The sequence below is a fragment of the Lepisosteus platostomus genome, chromosome 16 (assembly GCF_059453375.1).
Source record: "Lepisosteus platostomus isolate fLepPlt1 chromosome 16, fLepPlt1.hap1, whole genome shotgun sequence".
Lineage (NCBI taxonomy): Eukaryota > Metazoa > Chordata > Actinopteri > Semionotiformes > Lepisosteidae > Lepisosteus > Lepisosteus platostomus.
The window spans coordinates 5,034,739-5,050,067 of record NC_142626.1 but is presented as its reverse complement, the minus strand read 5'-3'; the positions used below and the strand labels follow the sequence as shown (position 1 = coordinate 5,050,067).

General features: G+C 38.9%; 2 protein-coding genes, 1 long non-coding RNA gene and 1 gene segment (V, D, J or C); 2 read left to right on the top strand and 2 right to left on the bottom strand.

Annotated features, from left to right (window-relative positions):
• Positions 1-15,329, top strand: part of LOC148646745 (NACHT, LRR and PYD domains-containing protein 3-like) — a 2,700,574-nt gene that overhangs the window by 2,109,982 nt on the left and 575,263 nt on the right. The gene's annotated exons all lie outside the window — the stretch shown is intronic.
• Positions 1-15,329, top strand: part of LOC148646755 (Ig kappa chain V region Mem5-like) — a 364,474-nt gene that overhangs the window by 299,155 nt on the left and 49,990 nt on the right.
• Positions 1-15,329, bottom strand: part of LOC148646757 (uncharacterized) — a 62,192-nt gene that overhangs the window by 22,358 nt on the left and 24,505 nt on the right. The window lies entirely within an intron of this gene.
• Positions 1-15,329, bottom strand: part of LOC148646758 (interferon-induced protein 44-like) — a 28,972-nt gene that overhangs the window by 1,312 nt on the left and 12,331 nt on the right. The window contains exons 6-7 of the mRNA XM_088608582.1: positions 3,439-3,604; positions 187-287 (exon numbers count right to left, since the gene is read on the bottom strand). Coding sequence (XP_088464708.1) covers positions 187-287; positions 3,439-3,604 — 267 coding nt within the window. The remainder of the gene's footprint in view (positions 1-186; positions 288-3,438; positions 3,605-15,329) is intronic.

Genomic DNA, 15,329 nt, shown 5'->3' with positions numbered 1-15,329 from the left:
ATGCAGACTGATTATGAAGCACATTAGCAAAATAATTTAAACTGATTACTATATTTAATACGGTACAAAACTTGTAGAAGTTTTTTTTTAATGTCTAGGTCAGGTTTTGCCTTCTCTTGACTCAAGTGTCAGTTGAGAAGTTAATATATTAATTTTAAAACCTGCAGCAGCAAAGTTTAAACTCACCAGTTCTCTGATGTATCTGCTCCTGTACACCTTCTGGAGATCATTTCCTACCAATGGACAGGCTTTATCCACCTTAGTTAACAGCACAACCTGGGGAATACCTGCATAAACAAATCATTTTTCAAACCTTCCTTAAGCAGAGGTTCAAGTTTCAGAGGCATGGGCATGGTAAAGACTAGAACTATTATTAATTAGCATTTCTGTTTTTTTTCCCCAAGTAATTTGATTTTACACATTGTAAAATCACATGGCTACACTTGTCATTAAATACTGTACATTCAGAATACTTGGTACAAATGTCTTTTATTTGGGACCTTTAATACTTTTATTTTGTTTTTCACATGTAGTGCATGTTTTGTCTGTACCAATTAGTTTGTACTGTGTTCAACTTACTTTTATCATTTCACACTGATGGCGAAAATTATTCTTCATTTATATATTTTTTCTATTTTTATACAATTTTGTGTATCTGGATTGTGTCTTTTTCATACCCCCACTTGCTGTCCACAAGACACACAGACAGGGTGAGAAGCTTGGGGTCAGAGTGTAGGGTCAGCCATTATACAGTGCTCCTGGAGCAGTTGAGGTTAAGGGCCTTGCTCAGGGGCCCAACAGAATAGGATTCCTCTGCCAGCTAAAAGATTTGAACCAGTAACCTTCCAGCCACAGGCACAGATCCTTAGCCACAGAGCCACCACTCTGCCCTGAATAAATGTGAATCTGTGTTTTATCAACCATTTTAATAGTGCCAATTGGAAGATCCCATTTCATCACAGCATTGATGCTCATCAGGTGTAGAATTCTTTGGTGCAGGTGTGTAAATTGTAGATGCTACTACATGTGTTTACTATTGCAAGACCCGAGGTCCTTGATTCTTCGCTGTTTTATTTCTTTTCATGGCTACCGCAGACCAAGATCTATGGACAGAGAAAGCTGCCCATGTATCAGTAAAATAATATCAGTATTTTAAATTCAGTTTAGGTTCATGACCACAGCTAAGTGATTTTAAACCACTTCTTTCAGACAGATTTCTTTGGCTGTAACAGCTCTGATGGCTATAAACAAGGTGCTTAGCTCTTTGAGTAAGTGAACTCAGAGTTCTGTGATACAGTGGTGGTCTATGGGGGTTTTGAACTGATGTTCTGCAGTGATTGGAGACAGTCTAGCCCCCGACTTAATCAATTCCTTTTACAAATTCAGTATAGCCAAATTGCAGTGTTCTTTTGAAAATTTGAACAGATTGCATACATGAGTCAGATTTAATGGTATTAAAAAATACTCTTTATCAATGATCTTAGAGGTAATGATTAAATTCAATGATCTTAGAGGTTTTCATGAAATCCACTGTAGTTTCAACAAATTAATGTCTTAATCTATTAACATTTACTCCTATTCAAGATTTGTACTTAGGTATTAATCTTTTAAAGAAGCATAGTTTTTTAAATTAAATAGCCATTTTCTGTTTTAAACCAGTCAGTTTAAATTTAACTGTTTGTTGTTAATCAGCTCAGTTTACACGTACAGCATACTGTACTCTCTATACTCTGACACTTGTCAGATCTGTACATTATGTGTTCTGTGATGTGAGTTCTATAAGTGAGTCAATGCCAATCTGAGGATGAGCTTGTCCTGCCTTAATGCCGCTGTAAGCTTCTAGCAAAAGTCACTGTTGAACAATAAGACAAGGTAATTCCTCAAAGACATTCTATGACAAAATTGAGAGTTTGACAAATTACAATTTTCTGCTTGCAGTATATTAATCACAGGTAGCCAATTACAAGTTTTTCTTTACTTGCACCTTTATAAGTATTTGAAAGATATAATCATGTTTGCTTAAGTCTAATCAATTAGAAATACATAGAATGCACTTTAAGAATTTGAATGTTACACATAATAATTTCAATGGATGTCTTCATTGAGTCCTTTGAGTGTTTTTATTACAATGTGAATTCATAGCTGTAGTGAATTGAGAGTTTGGTGAGCTCTAGAGAGAGTTCAGTGTCTCATTGCATGGGGGATGAAGTAGTGATGAAGCCATTTTATAGAAGTGTATTTTTAGGAGGGCATGTTGGCAAAGGCCAATGGGATATTTGGCCAGGATGCTGGGGTAATATCCCTAATTGCCAACAATGAGGCCAGTCTTAACAACAGAGTAGCTATAGGCTGCAAAAACCTTATAGTGAATATGTGTGTATGTGTGCTGAGGATACACCAGGGATTCTGGATGAATGACTGAGAGACGTCAATCAAAAATGTTCAGATGTCAGAGGTCTGATCAGCCTGCTGTGTGTCTGAATGGCACACAGAAGACAGTAGGCATGGAAACAACATGATATTTGGAAGCCAAGAGAGGTTTTGACAGAAAAGGACAAATTACAGACCACATCAGGGGATACACTGGTAGGGTTCAGCTTCTACACAATGGAGCTGACAGTATGGAGTACAGTACATTCCCTGGTAGTTTGTCAGACTGCAAGCAATCTTATCTGTATTGTCAAGCCCAAGTGATTGGAAAATGAGAGAGAAATTGTGTGAAAAGTCACATGTAGATTAATAACTTTCTGCTGGATGCTGGGCTTGAATGGCCACCAATATGTACTGGTTAGACTGGAGATCAGGAGATTCAGTGGTAATCCCTATACCTGAATGGAAGACAGATGTGTGAATTTTGCTTTTGTCTGACAGTGAACCAGAGTGAAATCCAGAGAGCAGGGACTGTGGCCAGAAGAACCATGGGTGGGTTTCAGAAGAGTGATGTTGGGTGTGTTGGAGAAAGAGAGGGACACTGGCAGAGGTGAGAGCACAACAAACGGTGACGTATCTGTGTGTTTGTAGTATATTTTTAAGATAAATTACTTTTTGGGGAAGTGAGAGAATTGTTAGTGTGCAGAGTCAATGAAAGAAAAAAGAATCAGTGTAGCGAGTGGAGAAAAGATCATGAACAGACAGGACCACAATGAGTTCACCCAGTGGTGTGGGGTTTGTCATGCTCAATGGTATATAACACAGAGTTGAAATATTTATAAATACATATTGAATATTAGCAGATTTGCAGCAATTAAACTTTTGGTATGCGAACTATATCAAATTTTAAAAACATTTAAACAGAATAACTAATTTGCTGTGTACCTGAGTGCTCTACCCTGAACACTACATTGTTACTGTATTGTGTGGAATCAATTTGAAACATAATTTTTCTTTATTAATTTTAAACATTACCTTTCATAGCCTCTTACATGATAATTTTCTTACCAAAGTCAGACACTTTTGATCTGATTTCTTTCAGAAGCTTCAGAATATGATCTTCCATAATGCTCAGCTGATCTGCTGCCACAACGTAGACAAGACAGTGGGCCGTGTCATTTACTGTGGGTTTCTTGTTGAAATAGTCAGCACTGAGAGGTCTGATTGGATTGAACTGGAGGGGAGAAAGAGAATGGAAATGCAATGAACAAGGTACAATAGTTCTCTTTAATTACTCTTGATACCATAGCACCTCTTAAAACTAAAACCATCTCCTATATGGGTACCTCCATGATCTCATGAATCACCGACTATCTGACAGGCAGACCACAGTTTGTGAGACTGCAAAACAGTGTGTCTGAACAGGTAGTGAGTAACACAACAGCTCCTTAGGGGACAGTTCTTTCTCCATTCCTCTTCACCCTCTATACTTCGGACTTTAAATACAACTCGAAGTTGTGCCACCTGCAGAAGTTCTCAGACAACTCTGCAATTATGGGATGTATCAAGGGTGGCCAGGAGGAAGAGCACAGAGGACTGGTCAACAGCTTTGTGGAGTGGTGTGTGGAGAACCACCTGCAGTTGAACGTGGTAAAGCTGAAGGAGCTGGTGATAGATTTCAGGAGGAAGAGGGTCCAACCTACTCCTGTCTGCATCCATAGGAGTGGCGTGGAGATAGTTGACTCATACAAGTACCTGGGAGTGTACATCAATGATAGACTGGAATGGTTTAAGAACACTTAGGCCATCTACATGAAGGCCCAGAACCAACTTTACTTCTTGAGGAGGCTCAGATTCGTAAGTGTGTGTAGTAAGATGCTTCATATGTTCTTTCAGTCAGTTATGGCGAGCGCCATTTCTATATGGTGGTGTGCTGGGGCTCTGGGATTAGAGCAGTTGATGCTAACAGGCTGAACAATTTCATCAAAAGAGCAAGTTCTGACCCCTTAGATGCAGTGTCTTAGAGGAGAATGGTGTCCAAATTGATGGCCATCATGTCAATGAAGACAGTCTTCCACAAACTAGAAGGTGGTGGAAACAATTTAGATTGAATGTGTATCTTCAGTCTTGGAAAGACCATTCGAGGAGGATTTGAGGACAAGGTTGCAATGGAATCTGATAGATCAAGCTAATTCTGCTATATAATTGAGATTAGGATTATATAATAATTCTAAATAGCTTTTCTGTCACGATTGTAATCCCTCCAACCTTAAGGGCCCTGTGGCTCTTTCACAGTTAAGTTGATTTTGTACACCTGCCTCTTGTTCCAGCCCTTCCCTACAAAAGCCAGATGCTCCCATCATTCCTGGCTCTGCATTGGAAGAAGGATGCCAGGAGGCCAGCCTACCACCAAGTCCTATCGGCGTCCTGACCCACCCGAGTCCGGGGCTTGGAGCCCCTCACACCGTTAGCCCTTTTTATCTCCCTGACCCTTCACCAGATCCTGCTCTGGTTTTAAACTTTTATCGGCTCTGGATTGTCGCATGGACCACGCCCCCCCACGACCACCAGCGCACCGTTGACTCGCACCCCTATTTGTCTTCCAGCCCCTATCCTAGTCTCCTTTCCTCCATGTTTGGTCCGGATTCTACTGTCTGCATAGGGTCCTGAAAAATGCTTCGTAACATTTTTTGATCAAACCTAGATACCATTAATAGCCAAACTCAAGCCAAATCTCCCCACTATATTATCTGCATAATCCCAACTGTAACATTAGTAACTGTAACTATAACGTAAAAGTTTCTTAGTTGCAAGACTGACAACATCCGGACCAAATTCTTTCCACCAGCATGTTACTCCACCTCCTCCCTGCATGTTAAAGACCAAGGTAGTCAAAACCACTAGACACTCTCCATGGTATAATGATCACACATGATCCCTTAAACAGGAGTGCCCCAAACTAGAGCACAAATGGAGGTCTACTGGTTTGCAAGTATTCAAGTCAGCATGGACTGATAGCCTGCAACAATATAAGAAAGCCCTATATAGAGCTCGGTCAGCTTACTACTCTGAACTTATAGAAAGCAATAAAAATAACCCTTGCTACCTATTTAAGACAATAGCTAATCTAACAAATAAGACCGATTCTATAGCACCATCTAACTCTAATAGTGACGATTTCATGAACTTCTTTAATGATAAAATTAACACCATCAGACTTCAAACACAATCAAATAAGCCGCAAAGAAAGACACAATACGAGCACCTCTTTAGTGTTTTTCAATTAGTTAATGAACAAGAACTCAAGAAATTAATTATTAAGACAAAGACAACCACCTGTCCGTGAGATCCCATCCCCACTCAGCTAGTAAAAGATTCCCTCGATGTACTGGCAGAACCTATAATTAGTATAATGAACGTGTCCCTTGCATCAGGTGTTGTACCTGACCAATTTAAGGTAGCAGTTGTTAGACCGCTCCTTAAGAAGTCAAATTTGGATCCACAGGTTCTTAACAACTACAGGCCTGTTTTAAACGTCCCATTTATATCTAAAATTCTTGAGAGAATAGTTGTGGCCCAGCTGCAGTCATATCTGGATTCAAATAATATACTTGAGAAATTTCAGTCTAGTTTCCGCCCAGGCCACAGCACTGAAACTGCATTAACAAGAGTCGTAAATGATATTCTGTTAGCTACTGACACAGGGAATGCAACAGTGCTTGTGCTTCTAGATCTTCTAGAACAGACCACTCTGTTTTGCTACACAGGCTTGAGTTTGAGGTTGGCTTATCTGGAACCGTCCTTAAGTGGTTTACTTCATATTTAAGTAATCATTTTCATTATGTTCAAATATCTAATAATTGTACTGCTTCATCAATGTCACCAGTTCAATTTGGGGTACCACAGGGATCAGTGCTGGGACCAATATTGTTCTCTCTCTACATGCTGCCGCTAGGTAGGATAATCCGAAAACATAATATTAACTTTCATTCATATGCTGATGACACGCAAATATACATTTCGGTTACACCAAACGACAACTCTTCTATTATCACTTTAGTTAATTGCATTAATGAAGTAAAGAATTGGATGTGTGAAAACTTTTTTTTACTTAACTCTAGGTTCTGTTGTTTATGGGAAACAATAGTGATATGACTACTATAACTTCAGCACTTACCTCAGAGGATTTAAAAATTTGCCTCAAAGACTCAGCACGTAAGCAGAAAGTACGACCATATAATCCCCATACTTAGCTCTCTTCATTGGCTTCCTGTCAGGTGCAGGGAGGACTTCAAAATCCTTCTACTTACTTAAAGGGTTCTCAGAGGTCAGGCACCTGTCCATCTAATGGAATTTATTAATGTCTACCATCCAAGTCGTCTACTTAGATCACAGAATGCAGGTCTTCTTCATATTCCACGAATTAATAAAATAACAGTTGGCGGTAAAGCCTTTAGTTACAGAGCTCCTAGCTTATGGAACAGTCTCCCACCCCATATTTGGGATGCCGAGTCAATCTCAGTATTCAAATCCAGACTGAAGACCTATTACTTCAGCCTAGCCTACTCACACCTTACATTATAGCCTGCTGCAATCATGGCTGCTGGTGCTGCTGTACAAGATATTGTGTGTCCCCATCTCCAACTTAAACTTTGTTGCAAAAATTCTAGAACATGCTGTCACATTTCAGTTACACAACCACCACATGACAAATAACCTTTTTGAACCCCTCCAATCTGGCTTCCGTCACCTTCACAGCAGAGAATCTGCCCTGATCAAAGTCACTAACCATCTTCTAATAGCTTCTTGATCTCAATGCTGCTTTTGACACTGTTGACCATGACATCTTATTTTCTCATCTTGAGACTATGTTTTGAGTTCTGACACTGCTCTCAAATGGTTCAAGTCTTACCTCACTGATCACTGTCACTTTATCTCTCTTAATGGGTATAGGTCTGAAATTGGTTTTGTGAAGTCTGGTGTTCCTCATGGCTCAATACTGGGCCCCTTGCTCTTCAGCATTTACAGATGCAGCCATTCAAAATACGTGAGGTATTTCGCGGCATACCCCGGTGGGCGTGTCACAGTATCACGCGGTATGACGCAGTTAACGTGGTGTCACATGGTTAACTATCCGGCGTCGCCTTGTAAAACCGCCAGGGGGAGCTTAACCTCTCATGTACAGCATTTGAGCCTTTAATTTTGAACTGTGTATTACAGCATGTTAATCATCAGTCATTAAAATGTTGGTATATTTTATGAAAGCAAGATTGCTCAGTTGGACAAAAGTACACAACCTACCTTTATCAGAAATATTTATGCATCAAAGCCTTTACTGAAGATATTACTAATAGTATTAATAATGGATGACTTTGGACAAGCTGTATACTCAAAGTATAATTTCTTTAGCACATTTGTACAAGCACTTGGAATCTGTCCAAGCCATACTTTGTCAGGCATTTTGTTTTACTTCAACGGGCATAAAAACTTCCTTGCTTTTAACAGGGCGTTTCATAATTTCTAACTACGAAAATGATTTAAAATGCGACACTTATCATTCAACTAGAGCTTAAAATATCACAAGGATCCTCAAGAGCACAGCAAAGAGTGTATTAAAAGACACTTGTATTTATCAACGCTTTCTTTTCCGTATACCAGATTTTATGGAACCACTTCAGAGGGGTGTCAGCCAGTCAGATTCCAGGAATCGGCACTTTAAAGGAAAAATACACACCGGTATTCCATTTCTCCCTAACGATTTTAAGCATCGAAGTATTTAACTAGCATGTGAAATAGCGTGTGAAAAAGTTTAAGTTTTAAGCTTTTCTGCTAATATAATATGGAATCACGTATCTAAAGAATTTAATAACGGTATTCGTGTGCTGCGAGAGGGCTGTGTAGGGCTGTTTCGCCTGCCTGTTCACGCGAGCTGTCTTGTAGCCGACTGGTCTAGGTGTGTGCCTACCAGCTGGCAGGTTGTGTGTTTGAATCCAGCTGGTGCTGGACTTTCCTTTTAACAAACATTTCTTTGAAAAAATAGAATAGCGATATTATGGACAATCAATTGACTTTTATATTTCAAAATATCGCAACATGATCGATATTTGCGATATTTTGAACATATCTTCCCTTCTGACAGCGGTGCCTGCTTCTATTGTGTGTGTGTGTGCAACAGAGTAAATTTTTATAGAGAAATGGAGGCTGGACAGTATGCGTTACAATATAAACATTTATATTGATTTAAATCGTGTTCTGATTTAAATCGCAAACGCGTGTTTAATTATATGTGTTTTTTAATCATAATCAGGCTAATGCAACATAAATTGATACAGTATCTTTGTCTTCTAAGTATCTTAATAAACTTTCAGCATAGCTTTCTACCCGTCAAGATTTATATTTCTTGGGATTTTGGGATCAAACGTGGAAGGATTAGATTATAATCGTTTTTATTTGTCAAATACGTGATTGTATTTCTGAATGTTATGTGACACCTACAGTAGTTCACTGCTTTAAATACATCGAATTAAGAAAGTTATGTGTAGCACTTTAGATCTTTTTTCTGAACCAGGGAAAATCTGATCATGTTTCTCTATAACAATAATAAAAAAAAACTTTATTTTACATATCGCCTTTAAAAGTGGCATCTCAAAGCAATACAGTAGATCGAAAAACAGTTAAAAGGGACCAAATTAAATACCAGACAATCGCAAACGCATTTTCAATTAAATTATTTTATTCATTCAGCAGTTTGTGAGAGGAACATCCAGCAGGGAGAGACACACACACCGGTTTTCATTGACAAAATTGTTTTTTTTCAATTCCTCTTGTCTAACAGGAATGTTTTGTTTGTGGACAGACTGTTAGACAAGAGGAAAAGACCGCCTCCTCCTACGAAGCATTAATCGCGTATCTAAGGAAAATTGCAGTATACCTTTGTTCATGCACATCATTATACAGTACAGTATCTCAATTTGTATTTCGATAAAAAAAAATCGTTTGCCCAGCCACTACTGTTATTGTTTTTATCCTGTAAAGCGTTTCCTTTTTCTGCGTTTTCCATTTCCTTTTTCTGATCACTCGCTTTCTGGATACATATCTCACCTGTCCTGTTCTTTGTTTTCCTGGTTTGCTGATTATGCCTGCTGCGGTCCACTCCTACCCTCACACCTAAAGAATACTATTTTAAATTTCTTGGCGCAGTTCATTAACCCTTGTATGTGCTGTCCGCGCCATAAATGCAATTAAGAAAAAAGTAAAAAACCACGCAAAAAATGCAATTTAGAGCTTAATAAGATACACTCCACAGGCAAAATTAAAGACAAAATTAAAGACGATTAAAATCTGTAATCTTTCCACTTGTACTGTGAGTCATCGGACAGTTTCTGCTTTGTGTAAGGATGGTGAGAAAGCTGTGCTCAATGTATTTAAGGGACTTAAAAGTAAAAATGCTTCATATTGCTTGACTAATTTTAAAAACCAAGTTATAAATGCAGACTCCCTCGGTGCCGCACCGGGTGTAAATATCAAAGTATACATTCCCAACAAGAATTGTACCCATCTGTCATGCAAATAAAACACCTTGAATTGAATTGAGGGAGAGATGGGGGTAGTGGGACAGAGATACTGTAGACAGACTCAAGGCAAATAAGATACTTATGGGTACGCAGGCATTCACGACAGCAACATACGAAACGTTTGCACGTACTGTATAGTTAAGTTATTACTTGGTTTTCAAAGTGCAACGAAATACAATATTGTTGTTGCTGCTGTTCTGGTTGTTTTAATCCCGTAAAGCGTTTTGAGAAGCCACCTTTAAAGGCGATATATACTGTAAAACCACTGATTCTTATGGAATGTGTTCCGCAGGAGATTCAAATTTTTATTTATTTATTTTTTAATCGCGTATCTTAGGAAATCTCAGTATAACTTTGTTCATGAACAGTGGCATGTTACATTATCATTTGTTTTTTTTAACAAGGCTCGCCAGCTAATGTGAATCGAAACCTGTCTTGCTAGCTTTTAAAGTCGTGCATGTGTAAACTGTACTAGAGGGCATGCAAGTTACTCTGCCCCTTTCAGCTGCAGGGAGTCCCTCTGCTGCAACACACAGCAGACAGAACGGGAGACTATTGCCTTTCATATCTGACACCAGTGAAGTAAAAGGGGTGTCTAAAGGGGTGATTTCAGACCACATTTTAGTTACTTTTTTTGTTTACTTTTAACATTTCTGTAATTTACAGTAGATGTCACAATAGAAGCCCGAAGCCTATTATACTCAGTCTAGCCTTGGATCCTCTGAGTCCCTTGACTCAGTTATTGCATATTAATTTCTTGAGATAAGCGATTCCATATTATATTCCCTTTTAATCAAATTCTAAAAGTATGCTTGTTGACTCCGGTATCGCGTTAGTTAAAGACTTCGATGCTTAAAATGTTTAGGGAGAAATGGAATACTGGTGTGTATGTTTTCTTTAAAGTACCGAGACCAGCCATATACTGTATGTTTAAGTTCCAAAATTAATATCGTTTATGGACTTCACACGCGTTACAGTATGCTCCTATTCTTTTTATGCTCAGGCACTAAGATCTCCCTTCTGCTTTGTGTAAGGATGGTATCAAGAGCAATCTTAAGTGGTGAGAAAGCTGTGTTCAATGTATTTAAGGGACTTAAAAGTAAAAGAAGATGCTTCATATTGCTTGACTAATTTTAAAAACTAAGTTATAAATGCAGACGCTCCCTCGGTGCGCTGCTCTGGTGCGCCGGCTCTTACACAGTGCCTGTCTGCCGTAAGCGTTACAATATACATACCCAACACTGCTTGTACCCATCTGTCATGCAAATAAAACACCTTGAATTGAATTGAATTGAGGGGAGAGGGGGGGAATACTAAAGCCAATACTGGCTCAATACCCTCAATGGGCTTTGACGTGCTAATGCGTTGGTTTAACAGTCCGGGTGTGGCAGGCTTCCAATGTCAACTCGACTCGATTGGAAGACAACGTATTTTAGCCCTAAATGAATTAATAGCAAACATGGTTTACATAAAATACATTTTTCCAAGAAAGTTTATAATAATACGATCTATAGTTGAAATCTGAGCCTACTTCAAAAATAAAGGAAAAGCATTTTCAGAGAGCAATCATGCTGTGTTTATGTAGAAAAAGCGATTAGGTTTATGAGCAATCTAATTACCTATTCGCTTAAAACGCTATTAAAAATTTACTCTGTTGCACACACACAATAGAAGCAGGCACCGCTGTCAGAAGGGAAGATATGTTCAAAATATCGCAAATATCGATCATGTTGCGATATTTTGAAATATAAAAGTCAATTGATTGTCCATAATATCGCTATTCTATTTTTTCGAAGAAATGTTTGTTAAAAGAAAAGTCCGGCACCAGCTGGATTTGAACACACAACCTGTCAGCTGGTAGTCACGCACCTAGACCAGTCGGCTACAAGACAGCTCGCATAAACAGGCAGGCGAAAAAGCCCTACACAGCCCTGTCGCAGCACACGAATGCCGTTATTAAATTCTTTAGATACGCGATTCCATATTAAATTCCCTTTTAATCAAATTCTAAAAGTATGCTTGTTGACTCCGGTATCGCGTTAGTTAAAGACTTCGAAGCTTAAAATGTTTAGGGAGAAATGGAATACTGGTGTGTATTTTTTTCTTTAAAGTACCAAGACCAGCTATACACTGTATGTTTATGTTCCAAAATTAATATCGTTTATGGCTTTCACACGCGTTACAGTATGCTCCTATTCTTTTTATGCTCAGCTACTAAGATTTCCCTTCAGTGGTAAAATTCAATATCTACAACGGGCACAGTAACGTTTACTGTAAGTCTTTCTACGACAGACCAACGGACCACGAGTGCCCCTGTCGGTCAACCAATCACGTACTGCGGTGCCACGCGTCATCTTGCGTCATACTGAGCGACGTCACCTGCGGTACGTGTCTGTAACGCGCACTTTGAATGGCTGTATCTTTACATGTTTCCACTTGGTTAAATTTTAAGATCACATGGGCCTCAGCTATCATTTCTACTCTGATGATACTCCAATATACAGATGCAGCCATTCAAAGTGCGCGGTATAAACACGTACCGTGGGCATTTGGTTACGTCATCGCACGTCATAACCCGTCATACCGTGGTACATGATTGGTTAATCGACAGAGGGCACTAGTGGTTCGTTGGTCGGTCGTAGAAAGATTTAAATGTCTTTACTGTGCCCGTTTAAGTGTTGAATACTTATATGGAATTTTACCACTGAAGGGAAATCTTAGTAGCTGAGCATAAAAAGAATAGGAGCATAACACATGTGAAGGCCGTAAACGATATTAATTTTGGAACATAAACATACAGTATTACAGTATGTAAACTGTATATGGCTGGTCTTGGTACTTTAAAGAAAAAATACACACCAGTATTCCATTTCTCTCTAAACATTTTAAGCATCGAAGTCTTTAACTAACATGTGAAATAACGTGTATAAAAAGTGGTAGTTTTAAGCGTTTCTGCGAATACAAACAAGCATACTTTTAGAATTTGATTAATAGGGAATATAATATGGAATCGCATATCTAAAGAAATTAATAAGGATACAATTATATTCATGTACTACAACACAATAGTACACGCTATACAATGTCTCTTGACAGAGTATGTCTAGGGCTGTTTCACCACTCCTCATGTGACTGTAAGTGAGAGGTTGGCTGTTCAAATCTAGCCATGACTTTTCTTTTAACAAACATTTCTTTGAAAAAATAAAATAGCAATATTATGGACAATTAATTGACTTTTTATATTTCTAAATATCACGACATGTTTGAATCTAAGTCATTTTTTAATAACAATAAATAGTCACTATGCATGCTTACACAGCTCACTGGGTAAACTATGACAAAGCCTTAGAGAACATAACATTTTTATTATCAACAAATTGTAAATATGACGTTTACATTGGCGTTATTAATTTTTCACTTGAGTGTATGGAGGATTGTCACTGAGAGCAGACCCCCCCTCTTAGGCTGCGCAAATGATTTTTTTAATTTTTATAAAGAAATGGAGGCTGTATGCGTTACAATATAAACATTTACTGCCAAACTTTAAATCAACAGTTGATTTAAAGACTATCTGTCAAAGTGCAATGAAATACAATATTGTTGTTGTTGTTATTCTTGTTTTTATCCCGTAAAGCTCTTTGAGAAGCCACCTTTAAAGGTGCTATATAAAGGCGCTGATTCCTATGGAATGTGTTTTGTTTCTTCTTTTTTTCAGCATGGAATAAACCTATTACTTGAGTCTTATGATTTGAGTGAGAAGCCAGGGTATCAGCTTGTTCCTCATTCCCACCCCTCTCTGTGTATGGTAGAGCCTCCTGTCCTGACTGGTAGAGCTCATACAGCTGTGTCTAGAGAGAATCCAGGGTATCAGCTTCAACCACACAGCTGGGCAGCTTGTTCCCCCCTCCCGCCCCTCTCTGTGTACAGTAGCCTCCTGTCCTGACTGGTGGAGCTCATACAGCTGTGTTAGGACAGAGCCCCCTGAGCCAACTGGTCCTGAGGCTCACTGAACTGAGCCACAATGACACCAGCCAGCCTCAGGACAGCACTGCTAGAGCACCACAACTCAGACTCAAGCACATCACAGCACAGCACAGATCAAACAGCAATATCTCACACACTGGGACACACACACACAAACACATCATAAACTGGAATGCTACAGAGCCCTAAACAGACAATACACACTAGCCGAACATTTGATCAAGATAAGAAACAACAAAAGAAACAGACCCTGAGGAAGTACAGGATCAGTGACCAAAGCCTGGCCATAGAAACTGGGCGACACAGGCAGACCTGGCTGCCCAGAGAAGACAGGCTGTGCTCCCACTGCCAGCGGGGCGAAACAGAGACAGAGGTGCATTTCCTACTGCACTGTGACAGATACTCTGGAATTAGAGAAACATTCTTCCCGAAATTCAGAAATCTAATCCCAGAGTTCCCACACCTGCCAGAATCACAATGGGTCCCAATCCTACTGGGAGAGGGAGGAGGGAACTCCGTTGAACTGGCAGCCCAGTATGTGATCTCCTGTCACAGCCTGAGAAACAGTGAGTCTGTCTCCCAATAATGCTCCATCTGTCTACAGTATATGTAAATATTTTATAATATGTCTTTGTTTTAAATGTCTGTAGATTTTATTTATGTCTGTAGAATTATTAACATTCACAACAGAGACATATAATAAAACATTTACATATATTATTAAATTATTACTTGTTTTTCAGCAAGTTAAAAAACACTTGAATTACTTATCCAGTCTCTCTAAATAAAATTATTTTTCAAGCAATGTAATGCAAGATGCTTTCTAACGTTGGGCAATGTGTTTTTTTTATCTAACATTGATAGATTAAAAAATCATTCCTAATAGCATTAATTTACCTGCATAAACTTATAAAGGTTGTATTTTCACACAATGAAGAGGTATTTTTTAGTTATACAGTAGTTGTGCAAGCTCTGGTAAGTGTGTCGTTTTTTATAAGTTTCAAAGGGAAATAGGTTCGTATTCGTCTTCCCTGACGCAAAACAGGGTCAGGGGGCATGTACAGTTAGAATGTGTTCATTGTCCTCCAAAGAAAGACAGGTTCCTTTCGCCGAAGTTGGGAGACATTAGAGGTTGCCACACCCGGACAGTTACACCAATGCATTTGCAAGTTAAAGCTATCCCATTGAAGAGCCGGGCGCAATAATTGTTTTGTTCCTTGATTTTCTGATCTGCAAGGCCATTTGGCTGCAGCGAATGTGAATTCTGTCTGGCATTGCCAGATTGTGAAAAAAATAATAGTATTTAAATCAAGATGGGGGGTAAGGACGACAACATGAGAGGTTGAGGTTTATTAGCTCCACCTTGTGGAAATTCCAGATACTATTATTTTACTTGCTCTA